The sequence below is a fragment of the Ranitomeya variabilis genome, chromosome 2 (assembly GCF_051348905.1).
Source record: "Ranitomeya variabilis isolate aRanVar5 chromosome 2, aRanVar5.hap1, whole genome shotgun sequence".
Taxonomy (NCBI): Eukaryota; Metazoa; Chordata; class Amphibia; order Anura; family Dendrobatidae; genus Ranitomeya; species Ranitomeya variabilis.
The window spans coordinates 702,877,518-702,899,860 of record NC_135233.1 but is presented as its reverse complement, the minus strand read 5'-3'; the positions used below and the strand labels follow the sequence as shown (position 1 = coordinate 702,899,860).

At 40.6% G+C, this 22,343-nt stretch overlaps 1 protein-coding gene across 1 annotated transcript in view; it reads left to right on the top strand.

The window, feature by feature from the left end:
* LOC143807649 (clavesin-2) overlaps positions 1-21,592 on the top strand; it is a 134,036-nt gene extending 112,444 nt beyond the window's left edge. The window contains exons 4-5 of the mRNA XM_077289450.1: positions 9,838-10,061; positions 12,549-21,592. Of these exons, the coding sequence (XP_077145565.1) occupies positions 9,838-10,061; positions 12,549-12,639 (315 nt within the window). The 3' untranslated portion in view covers positions 12,640-21,592. The remainder of the gene's footprint in view (positions 1-9,837; positions 10,062-12,548) is intronic.
* Positions 21,593-22,343: the final 751 nt, after the last annotated feature.

The window sequence follows — 22,343 nt, the reverse complement described above, 5'->3', positions numbered from 1 at the left end:
CAGTGAGAAAACTTGAATGAGATAGGGAAATTAAAGACACTAATGTGTTTTTATTGCATTTCTGGTATGGAAATGCTATAAAAACATGTGAGCCACATATGATGTTAGCAAAAAAGTTCTAGCAAAGATAACAATTACCAGGAAATTTCCAAACAAAGCATTTTTATTTAAGACATGACATGATGAAAAAGCAATTATAAATCTCATGTACACACTTACACAAGAAAACGCAAGTAACCAAATTTAGCTATCTGGTGTAGAAATGCTGCCGGAAAACTGCAGCATCAAAAATGCCTCAAACACTCATTATGGAACATAATCTAAAAGGTTTAAAGAAGATGTCACTTTCTATGGCTGCAGACCTATGAATCCCTCCTGCACATGCACTTTGCATTTTGGGGATTCGTCGGCTTCAGACCCGGAAACAAAGGGTATGTATGAGTTATACAAGGTGGGCCATGTATATGGATACACCTAAATAAAATGGAAATGGTTGGTGATGATATCAACTTCCTGTTTGTGGCACATTAGTATATGGGAGGGGAAAAACTTTTCAAGATGGGTGGTGACCATGGCGGCCATTTTGAAGTCAGACATTATGGATCCAACTTTATTTTTTCCAATGGGAAGAGGGTCATGTGACACATCAAACTTACTGAGAATTTAACAAGAAAAACAATGGTGTGCTTGGTTTTAACATAACTTTATTCTTTCATGAATTATTTACAAGTTTCTCTTCGTTTACAGTTTATTGTGTTGATGTCTGGTGAACGCAGTACCCTGGTCATTGCAGCAGATTTCAATGCAAGACACCCTACGCAAGAAAACTGTCGCCATGTTATTTAGGTGTATCCATATAAATGACTCATCCAAATAAGTTTGCCTCATCACTGGACATAATGTTCTCTTTAAACTGAGGGTCCAGTTATAATTTTAGTTTTGCCCATTCTGCAAATTCAGTGCTCCGATCTGGCATCAGTTGAACATTCCTTCAGCGGATATTAGCTACTCACATATGGCACCTTCACAAAATCGAGCTGCTGCAGTATCTCAATGAGGATGACTCAGATCGGAGCACTGAATTTGCAGAATGGGCAAACAAAAATTGGAACAGGACCCTCAGTTTCTACAGAACATTATGTTCAGTGATGAGGCAAACTTTTTTGGGTTGGCCATTTATATGGATACACCTAAATAACTTGAGAATGGTGACAGTTTTCTTTCGTAGGGTGTCTTGCATTGAAATCTGCTGCAATGACCCGGGTACTGCATTCACCAGACACAATTTCTATCCGCTCCTCACGTGTTAACCTCTGCGACATGTCAATGGCTGTAAACAAAGAGAAACTTGTAAATTTTTCATGAAAGAATAAAGTTATGTTAAAACCAAGCACAACATTGTTTTTCTAGTGAAATTCTCAATATGTTTGATGTGTCACATGACCCTCTTCCCATTGGAAAAATTGAAGTTGGATCCAAAGTGGCCGACTTCAAAATGGCCGCCATGGTCACCACCCATCTTGAAAAGTTTTCCAACTCCCATATACTAACGTGCCACAAACAGGGAGTTGATATCACCAACCATTCCCATTTTATTTAGGTGTATCCATATACATGGCCCACCCTGTACATGACCCTGGCCATACACTGATATGGAGCGAGGCCACATAGTCGCAGACATTTAGTTGGACACGTCCACTTTCCATCCACATCACTGGTCAGGGCACGACTTTGCTCCATACACGTGCATGGCCAGGAGTATGTATAACTCGTCTGCAGACACAGAGAGTGACTGCAGACTTATCGGTTTTGACTCAACAACCCATTTAATATGAGTCTATTACAGGAGATGAAGCTGTGCCAGGATTGCAATAGCTGTTTCTAACCTCCTCTTGCTGGTTGGTAACACAGAGGAATACATCTTGTATCTCCGCTTACTGAATGTCATTCAGTATGCCCATAATAGCTCCTTCCCTGTATATAAGCATAACAACATCTCCAATGTATTCACATGCTGCACACTCCCAGTCTCCACTACACAGTATTATCTGCCAGCTGAGAAACATGAAGTCTCAAACAGCTGTCAAATAGTGTGATAGCAGAGAGCCTCAACTTTCAGCTAACACACTTTCAGTTATCACTAGTATTGAGCAAATATCGGGTATCGGCCGATATTCGCTGTATCGGAATTCCGATACCGAGTTCCGATATTTTTGTGATATCGGAAGTCGGAATCGAAAGTTCCCAGTGTGTGGTTCCCAGGGTCTGGAGGAGAGGAGACTCTCCTTCAGGCCCTGGGATCCATATTCATGTAAAAAATAAAGAATAGAAATAAAAAATATGGATATACTCACCCCTCCGGCGGACCCTGGACCTTAGCGGTGTAACCGGCAGCCTCCGTTCCTAAGAATGCAGTGAGTGTAGGACCTGCGATGACATCGCGGCTTGTGATTGGTCACGTGAGCGGTCACATGAGCGGTCACGCGACCAATCACAAGCCGCGACGTCATCAAAGGTCCTTCACTCTGCATTCTTAGGAACGGAGGCAGACGCAGCGGTGACAGCCAGGGGCCGTCCGAGGGTGAGTATATCCATATTTTTTATTTTTATTCTTTATTTTTTACATGAATATGGATCCCAGGGCCTGAAGGAGAGTTTCCAGGATGCCTTCCGATATTTGTGTCCCATTGACTTGTATTGGTATCGGGTATCAGTATCGGCGAGATCCGATATTTTGCTGGTATCGGCCGATCCAATCCGATACCGATACTTTTGAATATCGGAAGGTATCGCTCAACACTAGATATCACAGTTTTTTTTCTATTTATGGGAACCTGTCACCAGATTTTCCCCATGAAAAGTATAGCCAGCACCATTAACCCCTTCCCGACCTGTGACACAGCGTATGCGTCATGAAAGTCGGTGCCTTCCCGACCTGTGACGCATATGCTGTGTCACAGAATGATCGCGTCCCTGCAGATCGGGTGAAGGGGTTAACTCCGATTTCACCCGATCTGCAGAGACAGGGGGAGTGGTGCTTCAGCCCAGGGGGGGTGGCTTCACCCCCCCGTGGCTACGATCGCTCTGATTGGCTGTTGAAAGTGAAACTGCCAATCAGAGCGATTTGTAATATTTCACCCAAAAAAACGGTGAAATATTAAAATCCAGCCATGGCCGATGCTGCAATATCATCGGCCATGGCTGGAAAACCTAATCTGCCCCCACCCCACCCCACCGATCGCCCCCCCAGTGCTCCGGTGCGCGGTCCGCCCCCCTAATAAGTTCTGTCCGCTCCTCCGTCCTCCTGTACGCTCCCCCCGTGCTCCGGTGCCCCCTCCCTGTGCTCCGGTCCCCCCCCCTGTGCTCCGGTCCCCCCCCGTGATCCGATCACCCCCCCTTCATACTTACCGGGCCTCCCGATGTCCGTCCGGCTTCTCCATGGGCGCCGCCATCTTCCAATATGGCGGGCGCCTGCGCACTGCGCCCGCAGAGTCTGCCGGCTGGCAGATTCATTTCAGAAGTATTTTGATCACTGCGATATAGCCTATCGCAGTGATCAAAATGAAAAAAAAGTAAATGACCCCCCTTTATCACCCCCATAGGGACAATAATAAAAATAAATAAAATATATATTTTTTTTTTCTGCTAGGGTTAGGGTTAGAACTAGGGTTAGAATTAGGGTTAGAATTAGGGGTAGGGTTAGGGTTAGAGGTAGGGTTAGGGCATGTGCACACAGTGCGGATTTGGCTGCGAATCCGCAGCGGATTGCCGCGGATCCGCAGCGGATCGGCCGCGGATCCGCAGCGGATCGGCCGCGGATCCGCAGCGGATCGGCCGCGGATCCGCAGCGGATCGGCCGCGGATCCGCAGCGGATCGGCCGCGGATCCGCAGCGGATCGGCCGCGGATCCGCAGCGGATTGGCCGCGGATCCGCAGCGGATTGGCCGCTGAGAATTCGTAGCAGTTTTCCATCAGGTTTACAGTACCATGTACACCTATGGAAAACCAAATCTGCTGTGCCCATGGTGCGGAAAATACCGTGCGGAAACGCTGTGTATTTTCCGCAGCATGTCAATTTTGTGTGGATTCCGCAGCGTTTTTTTTCACCTGTTCCTCAATAGGAATCCGCAGGTGAAATCCGCACAAAAAAACACTGGAAATCCGCTGTAAATCCGTAGGTAAAACGCAGTGCCTTTTACCTGCGGATTTTTCAAAAATGGTGCGGAAAAATCTCACACGAATCCGCAAAGTGGGCACATAGCCTTAGGGTTAGGGTTGGAATTAGAGTTAGGGTACCGTCTCACAGTGGCACTTTGATCGCTACGACGGTACGATCTGTGACGTTCCAGGGATATCCATACGATATCGCTGTGTCTGACACGCAGCAGCGATCAGGGACCCTGCTGAGAATCGTACGTCGTAGCAGATCGTTTGGAACTTTCTTTCGTCGCTGGATCTCCCGCTGTCATCGCTGGATCGTTGTGTGTGACAGCTATCCAGCGATGCGTTCACTTGTAACCAGGGTAAACATCGGGTTACTAAGCGCAGGGCCGCGCTTAGTAACTCGATGTTTACCGTGGTTACCAGCGTAAAAGTAAAAAAAAAAAAAAAACGTACATACTCACATTTCGGTGTCCTTCAGGTCCCTTGCCGTCTGCTTCCCGCTCTGACTGTCTGCCGGCCGGAAAGTGAGAGCACAGCACAGCAGTGACGTCACCGCTGCGCTCTGCTCTCACTGTACGGCGGCACTCAGTCAGAGTGGGAAGCAGACGGCAAGGGACCTGAAGGACACCAAAATGTGAGTATGTACGTTTTTTTTTTTACTTTTACGCTGGTAACCACGGTAAACATCGGGTTACTAAGCGCGGCCCTGCGCTTAGTAACCCGATGTTTACCCTGGTTACCCGGGACCTTGGCATCGTTGGTCGCTGGAGAGCGGTCTGTGTGACAGCTCCCCAGCGACCACACAATGACTTTCCAACGATCACGGCCAGGTCGTATCGCTGGTCGTGATCGTTGGTAAATCGTTATGTGAGACGGTACCCTTAGGGTTGGAATTAGGGCTAGGGTTGGAAATAGGGTTAAGATTAGGCTTGTGGTTAGGGTTAAGGATAGGGTTAGGGTTGTGTTGGGGTTACAGTTGTGGGTAGGGTTGGGATTAGGGTTAGGATTAGGGTTGGATTTAGGGTTACGGGTGTGTTGGGGTTAGGGTTGTGGTTAGGGGTGTGTTGGGGTTAGGGTTGTGATTAGGGTTATGGCTACAGTTGGGATTAGGGTTAGGGGTGTGTTGGGGTTAGTGTTGAAGTTAGAATTGAGGGGTTTCCACTGTTTAGGCACATCAGGGGTCTCCAAACGCAACATGGCGCCACCAATGATTCCAGCCAATCTTGCGTTCAAAAAGTCAAATGGTGCGCCCTCCCTTCCAAGCCCCGACGTGCGCCCAAACAGTGGTTTACCCCCACATATGGGATACCAGCGTACTCAGGACAAACTGGGCAACAACTATTGGGGTCCAATTTCTCCTGTTACCCTTGCAAAAATAAAAAAATACTTGCTAAAACATAATTTTGAGGAAAGAACAATTATTTTTTATTTTCACGGCTCTACGTTATAAACTTATGTGAAACACTTGGGGGTTGAAAGTGCTCACCACACATCTAGATAAGATCCTTTTGGGGTCTAGTTTCCAAAATGGGGTCACTTGTGGGGTGTTTCTACTGTTTAGGCACATCAGGGGCTCTGCAAATGCAACGTGACGCCCGCAGACCATTCCATCAAAGTCTGCATTTCAAATGTCACTACTTCCCTTCCGAGCCCTGACGTGCGCCCAAACAGTGGTTTACCCCCACATATGGGGTACCAGCGTACTCACAACAAACTGGGCAACAAATATTGGGGTCCAATTTCTCCTGTTACCCTTGTGAAAATAAACAATTGCTTGCTAAAACATCTTTTTTGAGGAAAGAAAAATGATTTTTTATTTTCACGGCTCTGCGTTGTAAACTTCTGTGAAGCACTTGGGGGTTGAACGTGCTCACCACACATCTAGATAAGTTCCTTGGGGGGTCTAGTTTCCAAAATGGGGTCACTTGTGGGGGGTTTCTACTGTTTAGGCACATCAGGGGCTCTGCAAACATAACATGATTCCCGCAGACCATTCCATCAAAGTCTGCATTCCAAACCGTCACTACTTCCCTTCCGAGCCCCGCCATGTGCCCAAACAGTGGTTTACCCCCACATATGGGGTATCAGCGTACTCAGGAGAAACTGGACAACAACTTTTGGTGTCAAATTTTTCCTGTTACCCTTGGGAAAATTAAAAAATTCTGGGCTAAAAAAATATTTTTGAGGAAAGAAAACACATTTTTTATTTTCACGTCTCTGCGTTATAAACTTCTGTGAAGCACTTGGGGGTTCAAAGTGCTCACCACACATCTAGATAAGTTCCCTTGGGGGTCTAGTTTCCAAAGTGGGGTCAATTGTGGGGAGTTCCTACTGTTTAGGCACATCAGGGGCTCTGCAAACGCAACGTGACGCCCGCAGAGCATTCCATTAAAGTCTGCATTTCAAAACGTCACTACTTCCCTTCCGCTCCCCGATGTGTGCCAAAACAGTGGTTTACCCCCACATATGGGGTATCAGCGTACTCAGGAGAAACTGCACAACAACTTTTGGGGTCCAATTTCTCCTGTTACCCTTGGTAAAATAAAAAATTGTGGGTTAAAAAATCACTTTTGAGGAAAGAAAAATAATTTTATATTTTCATGGCTCTGCGTTATAAACTTCTGTGAAGCACTTGAGGGTTCAAAGTGCTCACCACACATCTAGATTAGTTCCTTGGGAGGTCTAGTTTCCAAAATGGGGTCACTTGTGTGGGAGCTCCAATGTTTAGGCACACAGGGGCTCTCCAAACGCGACATGGTGTCCGCTAATGATTGGAGCTAATTTTCCATTCAAAAAGCCAAATGGCGTGCCTTCCCTTCCGAGCCCTGCCGTGCGCCCAAACAGTGGTTTACCCCCACATATGGGGTATCATCGTACTCAGGACAAACTGGACAACAACATTTGGGGTCCAATTTCTCCTATTATCCTTGGGAAAATAAAAAACTCCGGGCTAAAAATCATTTTTGAGGAAAGAAAAATATTTTTTTATTTTCATGGCTCTGCGTTATAAACTTCTGTGAAGCACCTGGGGGTTTTAAGTGCTCACTATACAACTAGATTAGTTCCTTGGGGGGTCTAGTTTCCAAAATGGGGTCACTTGTAGGGGAGCTCTAATGTTTAGGCACACAGGGGCTCTCCGAACGCAACATGGTGTCCACTAACGATTGGAGCTAATTTTCCATTGAAAAAGTCAAATGGCGCGCCTTCCCTTCCAAGCCTTGCCGTGCACCCAAACAGTGGTTTACCCCCACATATGAGGTATCGGCGTACTCAAGAGAAATTGCCCAACAAATTTTAGGATCCATTTTATCCTGTTGCCCATGTGAAAATGAAAAAATTGAGGCTAAAAACATTTTTGTGTGAAATAAAAGTACTTTTTCATTTTTTACGGATCAATTTGTGAAGCACCTGAGAGTTTAAAGTGCTCACTATGCATCTAGATAAGTTCCTTGGGGGGTCTAGTTTCCAAAATGGGGTCACATGTGAGGGAGCTTCAATGTTTAGGCACACAGGGTCTCTCCAAACGCGACATGGTGTCCGCTAACGATGGAGATAATTTTTCATTCAAAAAGTCAAATGGCGCGCCTTCCCTTCCGAGCCTTGCCGTGCACCCAAACAGTGGTTTACCCCCACATGTGAGGTATCAGTGTACACAGGAGAAATTGCCCAATACATTTTAGGATCCATTTTATCCTGCTGCCCATGTGGAAATGAACAAATTGAGGCTAAAAGAAATTTTTTGTGAAAAAAAAGTACTTTTTCATTTTTACGGATCAATTTGTGAAGCACCTGGGGGATTAAAGTGCTCACTATGCATCTAGATAAGTTCCTTGGGGCATCTAGTTTCCAAAATGGGGTCACTTGTGGGGGAGCTCCAATGTTTAGGCACACGGGGGCTCTCCAAACGCGACATGGTGTCCGCTAAAGATTGGAGCCAATTTTTCATTGAAAAAGTCAAATGGCGCTCCTTCGCTTCCGAGCCCTGCCGTGCCCACAAACAGTGGTTTACCCCCACATATGAGGTATCAACGTACTCAGGACAAATTGGACAACAACTTTTGTGGTCCAGTTTCTCCTTTTACCCTTGGGAAAATAAAAAAATTGTTGCTAAAAGATCATTTTTGTGACTAAAAAGTTAAATGTTCACTTTTTCCTTCCATGTTGCTTCTGCTGTTGTGAAACACCTGAAGGGTTAATAAACTTCTTGAATGTGGTTTTGAGCACCTTGAGGGGTGCAGTTTTTAGAATGGTGTCACTTTTGGGTATTTTCAGCCATATAGAACCCTCAAACTGACTTCAAATGTGAGGTGGTCCCTAAAAAAAATGGTTTTGTAAATTTTGTTGTAAAAATGAGAAATCACTGGTCAAATTTTAACCCTTATAACTTCCTAGCAAAAAAAAAATTTATTTCCAAAATTGTGCTGATGTAAAGTAGACATGTGGGAAATGTTATTTATTAACTATTTTGTGTCACATAACTCTCTGGTTTAACAGAATAAAAATTCAAAATGTGAAAATTGCGAAATTTTCAAAATGTTTGCCAAATTTCCGTTTTTTTCACAAATAAACTCAGAAATTATCGACCTAAATTTACCACTAACATGAAGCCCAATATGTCACGAAAAAACAATCTCAGAACCGCAAGGATCCGTTGAAGCGTTCCTGAGTTATTACCTCATAAAGGGACACTGGTCAGAATTGCAAAAAATGGCAAGGTCATTAAGGCCAAAATAGGCTGGGTCATGAAGGGGTTAAGAGCTCTTTCACAGCATTCTAGTATGGCCAATGCAAGAACCAAAAAGACCTTTTATTATACACCCAGACGGAATGGTCTGCTCCGATGGTGTCTCTGGTTTTGATTCAGGGGCCTCCATAGTGGAGTTTGGAGTGTGACTGTTTGAGGTTGTGAACAGGTGTCTTTTATACTGATAACAAGTTCACACAGGTGCCATTACTATAGGTAATGAGTGGAGGACAGAGGAGCCTCTTAAAGAACAAGTTACAGGTCTGTGAGAGCCAGAAATCTTGCATGTTTTAGGTGACCAAATTCTTATTTTCCACCGTAATTTGGAAAATAAATCTTGCCAAATCAGACAAGGTGATTTTCTGGATATGTCTTCTCATTTTGACTCTCATAGTTGTGGTCTACCTACGATGTTAATTACAGGCCTCTCACATCTTTTTAAGTGGGAGAACTTGCACAATTGGTGGCTGACTAAATACTTTTTTACCCACTGTACATAATGGACTTGCATCCTCCCGACTGTTGTGACAGTCCTGCTTTTACCAGGTTCCCACTGCTTTGAAAACCCATCAGTTTTTGTGAAAAGGAATCACGGCGCACACCAGCAATCACCCTATTTACATGCTGCTGTCAGTGATTGATATCAGCATCTTAATGGCTGAACAGCACTGATAAGAGCTCCAGATGTTGCTCAAGATGCTGGCTTTGTAAAGCAGCTCATGGGTATGGTGTGTGCTCAGCCTCTGAATCTGCATCAAGCTCATGCATTCGACATGTGACATACTATAAATATCAGGAAAGGAAATTTCTTGTAAATGAATTGTAAAATGATTATTTGCTGTATTATTCAAAGGACGTAAACTTTTTTATTGTAGAATGTGACATCTAAGTGAAAATAATGAGCTTCCTTTTGCATCTTTCTTTGCTAGATATTTTTACATGGTAATAATCTCAATAGCTTACATCAGCTGATCCACCCAGAGATTCTGCCGTCTGAGTTTGGAGGAATGTTGCCACCATATGACATGGGAACGTGGGCAAGAACACTCTTAGACCACGAATATGATGACGAAAATGAATACAGTGTAGATTCATATAGTATGCCAACAAAAGTGGACATGGAAAAGGATTTGTCTCCTAAAACGATGAAAAGGTAAACTGCACTTATAGCATACCTGTTTTACATGACTATTCATAATAAGCTGTCATCGGTACATTCTAAATAACACTATACACTAACTGGCTTTTATATGACTTGTATACTGCTATTTTTTCCTGTAAGCTACATCCTTACAGAGTATAGAGACATACGGTTTTCTTGTTCAGTAGCAGCAGTAATATAATAATAATAATAATAATAATTTTTATATATATAGAGTAGAAGAGCCGGCAAAAGATACAGGGAATGAGCGGTCAGAGATGTAGGAGGAGAACCAGGAGAGGGCTGTGTCCTTGAGGTCTACAGAGCGGAGCATAGTGAGGAGGAACTGGTGATCCACAGTGTCAAATGCGGCAGAGAGATCCAGGAGAATCAGCAGGGAGCAATGACCTTTGGATTTAGCTGTTTTAAGATCATTAGAGACTTTAGTGAGGGCAGTTTCAGTGGAGTGCAAAGAGTAGCAGTAGCATGGAGGACATTGCATAGTTGTACTGAGCAGCGTAGCTGTGCAGCTAGTAGTGGTGTCAGATAAAACACTTACTAGAAAGCAGTAGCCAAATCTCTGTTTTATTAAATGGCTGGAGTTTCAAATGGTTATGCTTGCTTTGTAGTCACTCCACTACAAAAATGTGTGCAAAATTTTGCTTTAAGGTTGGTGCATCTCTAACTACCCATTAGTATTCTGTATACAGACATTACTCAAGTCTATAAGTGTATATCCTATGTTAATCCTTGTTGTCCCCAGAGTCTAATCATAGATCCAAGTTTGAGACTCTGATGACTTTTGTTGGCCTTTTTTCTAACAAGGATAGTGATCCTTTTTATGAATGCATATACTCCCCACAGAATTCACTAACAATTTAAGGATTATATAGATATTTATAGACCATTGACTTCTGAAGAATGAAGTACGGATCTGAATTGTATTAGTATTAGCTCGTTCCTGGTGCACTCAGGAGAAAGACACTGGGACACTAAAAATATTTTCTATTGATGCATATCCTGAAATCATATTATTATTATAACACATTCTGTGAACTAATGCAGAAGAAAATGCAGATTTCAGACCAAATAATAACCCAAACCTTACGGATAGTCAGGCATTTACAGAATGAAAAGTCTAAATAGGCGATACACAGAAGCTTCTCACTAAATTAGAATATCATCAAAAAGCTCATTTATTTCAGTTCTTCAATACAAAAAAGTGAAACTCATATTATATAGAGTCATTACAGAGTGATCTATTTCAAATGTTTATTTCTGTTAATGTTGATGATTATGGCTTGCAGTCAATGAAAACCAAAAAGTCATTATATCAGTAAATTTTGTGAGAAGCACCTGTACGTTAAAGAGGATCTGTCCTAGATATCACAATGTAAACTGCAAACATTAATACATTGATATGAGATGTGCTAACTTTTAGGATCCATGAAAGAATGTCTGTATTATATGTGAATTTTCCTTGCCTAATATTAAAATGAGAATTTATGAGCCCAGAAGCTGGACTTTAAGAAAAGCTCACCATAAAGGTAATCTTCACCAGATTTTTGCTACCAAATCTGAGACAGCAGTATAATATAGGGGCAGATGCCTTGATTTCATTAACAATTTACTGAGGTGCTTGCTGTAGTTTTGATAGAATCATTGCTCTGAATGCTGAGCTCTGTATAACTCCGTCCACACCACTGATTGGCAGCTTTCTGTGTACACTGTACATTGGCAGAAAGCAGCCAATCAGTGGTCGGAGCGGTTACACAAAGCTCATGAATACGGAGGATTACATGACAGCAGGTTTACTAGTCTTCTTGTTAAGATCTCCTGCTGATAAAACAGTGATTTTATTAAAACTATAAAAGCAGCCCAGTAAGTGACACATCGCTGGAATAATGGTCTCTGTCTCTACATTATGCTTCTCTCAGATTATGTGGCTAAAACCTGTTGACAGGCTCCCTTTAATTTGAGAATCATATACCCATTCTGTCACAGATTCACAAAGTAAGTACACCAGCTTCATCAGCTTAACAGATCTATTTATAAATGTATGAGAGTTTGCATTGTGAAATTTAGTAATTGATCCGCCTTATATAAGAAGACATATATAGGTGTGGAATAAATAAATGTCAAAGTATGATCAACAGAGTATAAATAACATAACCTAAATTATTATTATTCATAATTGATAAACTATATTCGTTAATAGACCTAAATATAGTTTTTCTTGGAGGATGCAGGAGAGATGTTTGAATTCTCAGAGCATAGTATCTCATTTTGCCTAGCAACATGCATATGAATAAGGAACAGCTAAGGAATATTGTAGCGTGCAGCGTTGCTCTGCTCCTTCCAGGGTATGAATATGTATCAAATATGAAATGTTTTCCATTGCAAATTGTAGACATTATTGAAAGTCAAGACATTGTCCCTTGGGAACATTGTGCTGTGAATCTAAAAATTATTATTTTTTTTTTTGTTCTTGGTTTCCAGATCTCAGTCAGTAGTGGATCCTGGGGTGTTAAAACACAATGTCAAAAATGAAGACGACAACACACAGCAGCCCTTACTGTCACTCGACTAGTCGGATATCTGCATTGCTCATGATTTAGAGGAGGAAGGATCATTTCCCAAAAATAACTAAACACGCTACAGGAATGTACCAAGTGGAAATGTATCATATGTTATTGTTGCATAATGTAATATTATAAAAGGTTTTCTCTACTGTACAAGTGTGAAGGGGGACACCGATTATTGCTTCTATTCTGTAAGTGCCAATTTGTGGTTTGTAAATAGAATCCAAAATATCTCTCTGTAGATTTCTAAACGCTCATTTGAACACTTCTATGAAAAATGTTCCACCAATACATATTTAAAGTTGTGTAATGTATAAAAACATGAAAGTATGTTGTTATAGTAGGTTCCATCCTTTTCTATGAAGCCATATAGCAGCCACCACGCTGCGATTTATTCTGAATATATCATAAAGATGTTTCATTATTAGTGATGAGCGAACGTGCTTGGATAATTTCTTATCCGAGCATGCTCGGGTGTTATCCAAGTATCTTGGACGTGCTTGTATATTATGTTCTAGTCCTAGCGGCTGCATGATTTGTGGCTTTTAGACAGCCTGAATACAGGTGGGTATTCTCTAACAAACAAACAGCCTCAACACATGCGTGGATTCCTTAACAAACAGCCTCAACACATACGGGGATTCCCTAACCAACAGGCAGCCTCAACACATGCGGAGATTCCCTAACAGGCAGCCTCAACATATGTGGGGAATTCCTAACAAACAGCCTCAAATAATGCGGGGATTCCCTAATAAACAGGCAGCCTTAACACATTCAAGGATTCCCTAACAGGCAGCCTCAACACATGCAGGGATTCCCTAACAAACAGGCAGCCTCAACACATGTGGGGATTCCCTAACAAAAAGGCAGCCTCAACACATGTGGGGATCCATAACAGGCAGCCTCAACACATGCAGGGATTCCCTAACAAACAGGCAGCCTCAACACATGTGGGGATACCCTAACAAACAGGCAGCCTCAACACATGTGGGGATTCCCTAACAAACAGGTAGCCTCAACACATGCAGGGATTCTCTAACAAACAGGCAGCCTCAACATATGTGGGGTTTACCTAACAAACAGGCAGCCTCAACACATGCAGGGATTCCCTAACAAAGAGGCAGCCTCAACACATGTGGAGATTCCCTAACAACAGGCAGCCTCAACACATGTGGGGATTCCCTAACAAACAGGCAGCCTCAACACATGTGGAGATTCCCTAACAAACAGACAGCCTCAACACATGTGGAGATTCTCTAACAAACAGGCAGCCTCAACACATGTGGGGATACCCTAACAAACAAGCAGTCCCAACATATGCAGGGATTCCCTAACAAACAGGCAGCCTCAACATATGTGGAGATTCCCTAACAAACAGCCTTAACACATGTGGGGATTCCCTAACAGACAGGCAGCCTCAACACATGTGGGGATTCCCTAAAAGGCAGCCTCAACATATGTGAATATTCCCTAACAAACAGGCAGCCTCAACACATGTGGGGATTCCCTAACAAACAAGCAGTTTCAATACATGCGGAGATTCCCTAACAAACAGGCAGCCTCAACACATGTGGGGATTCCCTAACAAACAGGCAGCCTCAACATATGTGGAGATTCCCTAACAAACAGGCAGCCTCAACACATGTGGGGATTCCGTAACAAACAAGCAGTCCCAATACATGCGGGGATTCCCAAACAAACAGGCAATCCCTGCATGTTTTGTGTCTAACGGCCGTAAATCATGCTGCTGCAAGGACTCAAACATAATATACGAGCACACCCAAGATACTCGGATAACACCTGTGCATGCTCAGATAATACATTATCCGAGCATGTTTGCTCATTTCCATTCATTACATAATTGCTTTATTTAAATCTGGGAGACATTAGATTTCGTTACTGTTAGAAGGAGATGTCCCAGAAAGACACAGAAAACCGCAATGGCTTTATAAGATGGAAGAACCAAGCCTATTTGTAATGTGCCAAACTGGTTTGTTATTGCACTTTGTGCTGATAGAGTTCTTTATCATATATCTTTAGCTTTTTTTATTTTTATTGTTTTGCTTTATTAGTATTATTTTCCTCGATTGGATCGTGGAGTGAATAAACCAGTGCTATGGATTAGAATTATTTTTGGAATCTCAGATTAATTTGTTAAAAAAGTGCTTCTCAAAAAAGCAACTATTTCATTGTGGATACTAGTTATGTCTTCAGTATTGTACATTGATTATTAAAGGTTGATGTGTTCACAGACAGCAAGCAACAACACCCTCTAAATTTAGCCGAAGTTACACTCTTGTGTTTTTACTGTGGTTTTGGTCAGTGTCCAAACTGTTCTTCACTGCTTTGTTGATGACTATTATATTCTATGGGATGGAAGAGATGTTGTCATAGCGCCTTCTTTTAGTTATATGTATATGGTGCATTCATTTTGTCATTGATAGCTATTGTATCTTGTGGTTTCCTACATTTTCAAGCATTATTTCCACTAATTGAACAAATTAAAGTCACCAGGTTCTAAAAAAATCAATTCCTACAAAATGTGCGCACTGTTTTTCAAAATAATTTTTTTCTTAATATATGCTGTGATTGTGTATATTCTATATGTGGTTTGTATCATATTTATTTCACAACACCAATAGGTTAGCAAATACTGGTGTATTCCTATAGGCGATGACTGATGTAGTGTGGTTTGGATACCTCCAATAGTTTGGATACTTTGGATTAGTTTTTATCAGTATTTTAGAAGGTTACTTCGGATCCATGATATTTAGTGCTATAGCTTGTACAACATAACAGTATTTGTTTATTACATGGTACCTTCAGAGGAGCTGTTTTTAATGGCTTGACCAGAAGTGGCTTCAAATTTCCTTTTGTAACATGTGGCACTACTGTAGTGACTGGAGAGTTAAAGAGGTTGTACAGCACCTTCCATTTCTGCATTGAGAGATTCTGCTGCATTCTGGGGCGAGTAAGTTGTCGAGTAGACTGTCCCATGCATTGAAGGTTTTGTGAAAGTGACCTATTAGTATAAGACACTTGCACTATATCTGCCACTCTTTGGATGGTTGCGTCTTCAGCTGCCCTGGATCAAATGAATATATAGTGACTATATAAATACATGTGTAAGTTGTCATGCACATAACTATATTATGATGTTGTATAGATTATTAACACTGCACCTGTACATTGGTATGGTCCATAATCTAGCTCAATGTGCTTCTACAAGGACACACGTTGCAGGCTGTTTTGTTCAAGTTTCAGGTTTGACAACACTTTACTGTTTTGGTGACCATTTCAGTATACATACACCTTGAATTAGTCGTAGTAAAAGAGAAGATCACAATTTACCAGTAGACCTCACGAACAATGTTGGGTTTCCAGGCTGATGTCTTTCTGTCTTTAATATGAAAGTGGAAAAAAAGACATACCTCATAGATTCTTGTTTCTAGGTGCCTGAGAGGATCTGATGAGATTCAAATTCACAAAATTGCTTGGATTCAATGTGAATTTAATTACCCTTATTATGCTCTGGAATTTGATGCCCTCGGACCATAATAAGCATCAGATAAAAAAACAAAACTCACCACTCCTCTTTCTGGCCTTCCCTCATACAGTCCCCAGTGCTTCTTACCACCGTGAGTTGAAACTTTAGGCCTCTATATGCCATTCAATGGGCATGTGCAGAGAAGTTGCAGGCCTTGTTGTGGTCAGAAGTTCTTGACCTAGCTTGAAAAGGCCCAGGGTTTCAGCACATGGCAGCAGTAATGATAGGCACTGAGGACCGTACCGGGAAGCAGCAGAGGTGGCCAGAGAGTTTACCTTTTGCTAGCTCTCTATGGAACATGCAGAATTAATTACAAAAATATCTAAAACAATATTCTAAAACAAAAATATAGTTTTGTAAAATTCTACTCAAATAAATGTGTTCATCTCTTATCATTGATGTCACTAGGGATAATAATGTTATAGCCAGTGTTTGGTTTCATTCTGATTTGAGCTCATGCCAGATTTATGCTCGCCAATTCATGCAGTTGAATGACTGACAATATAAATGTCGTATGGTGCTAGAGGGAAGAGAACAGTCAGGCAGTTTAACTTTAAATGCCTTACCGTTCTTTTCTCCCTGAGCATAAGCAGCCACTGTAGGAGTCTGGCAGAGGCTTTCTCCTCTCTCCCTTTTAAAAGTGCATGGATGAACTTGTGATTCTAATGTTCATGTTTAAAGGAATGTTTGAAGAATTAGTTGTCAGCTGAACAAATGTTTAGCCAAAAAAGTTGTACAGTAGGTCCACCTCTAGTGCAGTCAGCATATCGCGGGTGCAATAAGTATTGAACATGTCATCAATTTTCAAACAAAATATATTTCTAAAAGTGCGATTGATGTGTAATTATCACCAGATGTCGGTAACAACCCATCAAATTCACAAAGGCATAACCATAGATATCCATAAATTAAGTTATGTGTAATATTGAGAAATGACACAGAGAAAAAATATTGAACAAGCTTACTGAAATATATTTAGTACTTTGTACAAAAACCTTTGATGGTGAGTATGCATTGCTCAGGTGAGATTTTGGACCATTCTTCCAAACAGACACTCTTTGCCTGAAGGTTTTGTGGGCTCCTTCTGTGAACTCTAAGCTTTAGTTCCTTGCATAAATTTTCTATTGGATTTAGGTCAGGTGATTGGCTGGGCCAATCTAGCAGCTTTATTTTTTTTTTTCTTTTAAAACAATTAAGAGTTTCCTTGGCTATGTGTTGGGATCATTATCTTGCTGAAATGTCCACCCTGATTTCATCTTCATCATCTTGGTATAAGTCAGCAGATTTTTATCAAGAATGATTCTTTTCACTCCTCTGAAATCTTGCGAAGAGCACCTCGTCATGGCCGGTTTATGGTGATATTATGTTCTTTCTACTTCCAGATTATGGCCTCAACAGTGCTCACTGGAACCTATAGTAGTTTAGAAATTCTTTTGTAACCAATGCCATCAGTATGTTATGCAATAATAAGGTTACAAAGGTCTTGAGACAGCTCATTGGTGTTACCTATAATGAACTGTTTATTGTGTGGCACCTTGGTAATCATGCACCTTTTTATAGGCCATCACTTGATCCAGCTGATATTATTTTTCATTAAGTGGCAGAATTGTTTTCTAATTACTCATAGATTTCAGGTAGTGTCTTGGCTTTCCATGGCTTTTAGCTGCTCTTCATGTGTTCAATACTTTTTCCCTGTGTCATTTCTCATTAATTCACATAAATATATTTATGACATCTATGGTTTGATTTATATGCATGTGTGGATTGGATGGGTTGTTACCAACATCTGGTGAGAATTTCCTGTCAATAGTACCTTTAGAAATATATTTACTTAGACAATTGGTGACGTATTCACTACTTATTTCACTTGATGTATCATTGTATGCCAGTTGCCTATTACATTGCTGATGGAAAACATCAGTGTGTTCATGCAATTACACACTTATGCATCTAATTTGATATACCTAAAAAATCTAGAGACCACTGCACATAAAAGTATTTTCTGAGTTGCGATGCACACACTGTCATGATCTTCAGGTATGCATGTGATAGCAGGCAGTCAATGTTCTTTTGAGAAAAAATGCAGTAGAAACTAGTCAGCATATGACTACAAGTCTGAAAATAGGCTACATGTGGTCACGTGGCCACTAATTTGTTTGGATAATACAGGGGGATTGTGATTGTAAAAATGAACTACATGAAAATAACAAAAATGTGTTCATGTAATATGCTAGCTGAGAGTTAAGCTTTGGGGAGACATTGCTAGCTGACATAGGCTCTAACATGCAATAGCTGCCATAGGACATCTCTACAAGTGATGCATTGGTGATTGTATATGCACCAAATAGTTAAACAGTAGCTGAAAATGGACTATATGCCTGTTGTCGATGTGTATGAAAGCTATTCATTATGAGAGACCTTCCGAAACATTCTTTAGTCATGAAATATTTAATCTTTTCCAGAGATGAGCTAATCTATTAATATCTGAATTTATCAAATTCACACTAATCTTCTTCACAGTTGTGTGGTCACATACACAATATTTCGCCTGCGTTCACATGGGGCAGCTCAGTTGTTTTGTCATGATTACACATCTGCACCAATATTTTATAACTGCAGTTTATTTAAAACTGCAAAGGTTTTTTCTGTGTTTTATGGCTTTTTATACTTACCGTAACCAAGTTATGGCTGATCTATGAGCTCTGTTGCTAACTACATGAATTCATCAAAAAATGGCTGCTGCATTCCCTACTTAGGATATTTCACAGACTATGATATTCCCTTTTGATTCGATGTGCTTGATTGGATATGATAGCTGCAAGGCATTACGAGAAATTCCGCCTAGCCACACCGAATGTCATAATTATTCTTTGGCTGATTTAATTTTACGTAATGTGTAAAATAACAGTAGCTATTTTAAGCAAATTGTGTAAAGTAAATTGCAAATTGTTCTAAACAACGGGTTCAGCAAATTGTTAAAAATTTTACACAGTTTCGATTAGATTTGCCATTCACGCCATTTCCAATAATAGCAATTGCTTACCTATAACTCATGACCTATATCTGAGTTATATGTTCACAAAGTAGAAATTCCAACCTTAAGAATGTTATTGAGTAATATAGTATTTAATACTGGCTAATTTGTAAATGTATTAAGAACAGAACACCACCTAACAAGGAGACTCATTCTGTGCGCACAATCCAAAAGCAAACCCAAGCATCATTCATCTAAGATCTTATTAATTTACTTTATTTTTTAAGCCTTTATCATCCAGTATTTGAGATCATACATCTGATTATCGTAGGATGAAGAAATAAAGCTTCATTTGGCTTCTGAACTCTTATTCTATGTTATATTATGGCACATTCAGCACACACTGGCTGTCTTACAAGACGACGAGACACACTCCAGAGAGACAGTGGGCCTTAGAGTGTAACTATGGTAACTGAGTGATTCCTACTCTTGCTGACGCTCCATTTCTCCTATACGTTATAAATATTTCATGTACGAAAATGTCTCTGTGCTGCCATCCTTACGAAAAAATATGCTGTCCTTAATTTTTGCTTTAACAAATATGTATTTTTTTTCCCCAGAGCTTGTGAAAACTAAGTCTTTGTTTGTATTTATTATGTGGGAATAGAGGAAGGAAGAAAAGTGGCAAATGCTGGCATCTTTTTGTCAGTATTAAATGTCTTGTACATATATTTATACAATATAGAGCCTCCTGTGTAGCTTCATGTGAAGAGGAGTAATTGGGTAATGGAGGAGAGCAAGTGCAGAGGTCACATTTCATTAGAAAGTTCCTCTTGGTTCAATAGCATAGATAGATAGATGGATAGATAGATAGATAGATAGATAGATAAATAGATATGGGATGGATAGATAGATAGATAGATAGATAGATAGATATGGGATAGATAGATAGATAGATAGATAGATAGATAGATAGATAGATAGATAGATATGGGAGGGATAGATAGATAGATAGATAGATAGATAGATATGGGAGGGATAGATAGATAGATAGATAGATAGATAGATATGGGAGGGATAGATAGATAGATAGATAGATAGATATGGGATAGATAGATTGATAGATAGATAGATACATAGATATGGGATAGATAGATAGATAGATATGGGAGGGATAGATAGATAGATAGATAGATAGATAGGGGATAGATAGATAGATACATAGATATGGGATAGATAGATAGATAGATAGATAGATAGATAGATAGATAGATAGCTGAAGAATTTCCCAAAAATTTGTTTCATGCGCATTTGCCCAAATTTGTCATCAGGCTTGATTCGGTCTGAATAATTTTCTATGCCAAGTTTTGAAATTGGCAGTGAAAAGATGTGAGTTATGCTTTGAGTGAGGTCAATCCAGACCCAAAAGAATCATAATCGGAGACACGTTAGTAAAAAAAAGATTTTATAATTATATTCGTGCCGCCTCTACTGATTCCCTGGTCCTCCACTTTAGTTTTAAGTTCCTTTGCCACCAAGGTGTTGCATCTCTTTAATTTCAATGACAGGCATCATCCCCCTTGTGATGATGTAGGCCTTAGCGTAGAAGAAAACAAAGATCTGTGCTGAGGACCAGGAAAGGTAACGTGAATATAAAGGTATAAAGAGTGAGGTGATGGCCTAGGATGGGTGAGTATAAAGTCTTTTTTTTTAACCCCTTCCCGACCCTCATAAGAATCCGGCAAAATGGTGGCCATATTAGTGCCTGTATTGTGTTGACAGCACCAAAAAATACAGGTGACAAAAATTTGATGATTCCTTTCTTCCCCATTACCCCAATTATTCCTAGTCATAAATGGAGTGATATATGTATGAGGCATATATTGGGACAAAAAACAGTCAATGCAGTTACTTGGATTTAAGCAAGTATAAAGTAGTACATCACTTTTCGTTATTTAGACATTACCATGTACAAATGCAGCTTTTGGTTCTGTGCAAAGGTCTCCTATATTGTATGCTAAACACATCCTATTAGTAAAAATGAACTGGCTCTGAAGTGAAATGGGCATGAAAAATCCCAAAATAGATGCGTCTAAACATGCTGAGATATGGGGAAAGCTCATCAAAGCTTCATTGTGCTTTAGTCACGGTCTGCGATATAGTCTTCTGCACAAAACCTCTCAATATCCACTCTCTCTAGCAAAAAACATCACAAACGGGCTGTGTCTTCATTATTTAGTTTTTACAATTGTAAGTATTCATGTAATAGCTGGCATTTGTGTAATGCTTGTGAATCATGCTAACTGAAAAGGAATATTTTTACAAAAATTGAAATGACCTGTTTAAATACAACGAAAATGTTAGGAGAAATATTTTATTTTATTTATTTGTATTTATTTAACTTATTTTATCAAGAATAAACTTATGAGCATTCTGCCAATTTGTGTCTCTTGAAATATTTTTTAAAGTATAGCAGCTGTTTCTTATAAAAAAATCATGCATTCTAGAGATAATGACAAATCTGGTCATTGATGGTTAGTCATTCTGATGAAAGGGGTTGACTGATTTAGAAAACTTAGTCTCTATTCTGAGCTCTCTCATCTTTTGTTGGAACTGAAGACGGCCTAAAGAGTGTACCTCCTGCTCTGGAGGATTCAAACTATCCTACATTTTATAGAAAAGCCACTCATTTCACATGGTTTTGTGTAATGTAAAAGACGAAGGCTATCTGAACTTGTATCGGATAGCACTCAAACCAATGATATGTAATGAGGCAGTGCTGATCAATGTTTTTTTTCTCATATTGATTCGGCATGAGTAAAAAATCATACCATGCTCCTTTTGCTTCAATTACTGCATCAATGCAGCATGGCATGGAGGTAATCAGCCTGTGGCACTAATGAGGTGTTATGGAAGCCCAGGTTGCTTTGATAGCAGCCTTCAGCTCATCTGACTTGTTGAGTCTGGTGTCTCTCATCTTCCTCTTGACAATACCCCATAGATTGTCTATAGGATTAAGGTCAGATGAGTTTGCTTGCCAATCAAGCACAGTGATACTGTTGTTTTAAACCAGGTATTGGTACCCGGGCTGTGGAGTCAGTAAGCCAAACCTCCGACTTAGACTCCTCAACTTCCCGACTCCAACTCCACCAAAATGGGCTCCGACTGCATGACACCGACTCCACAGCCCT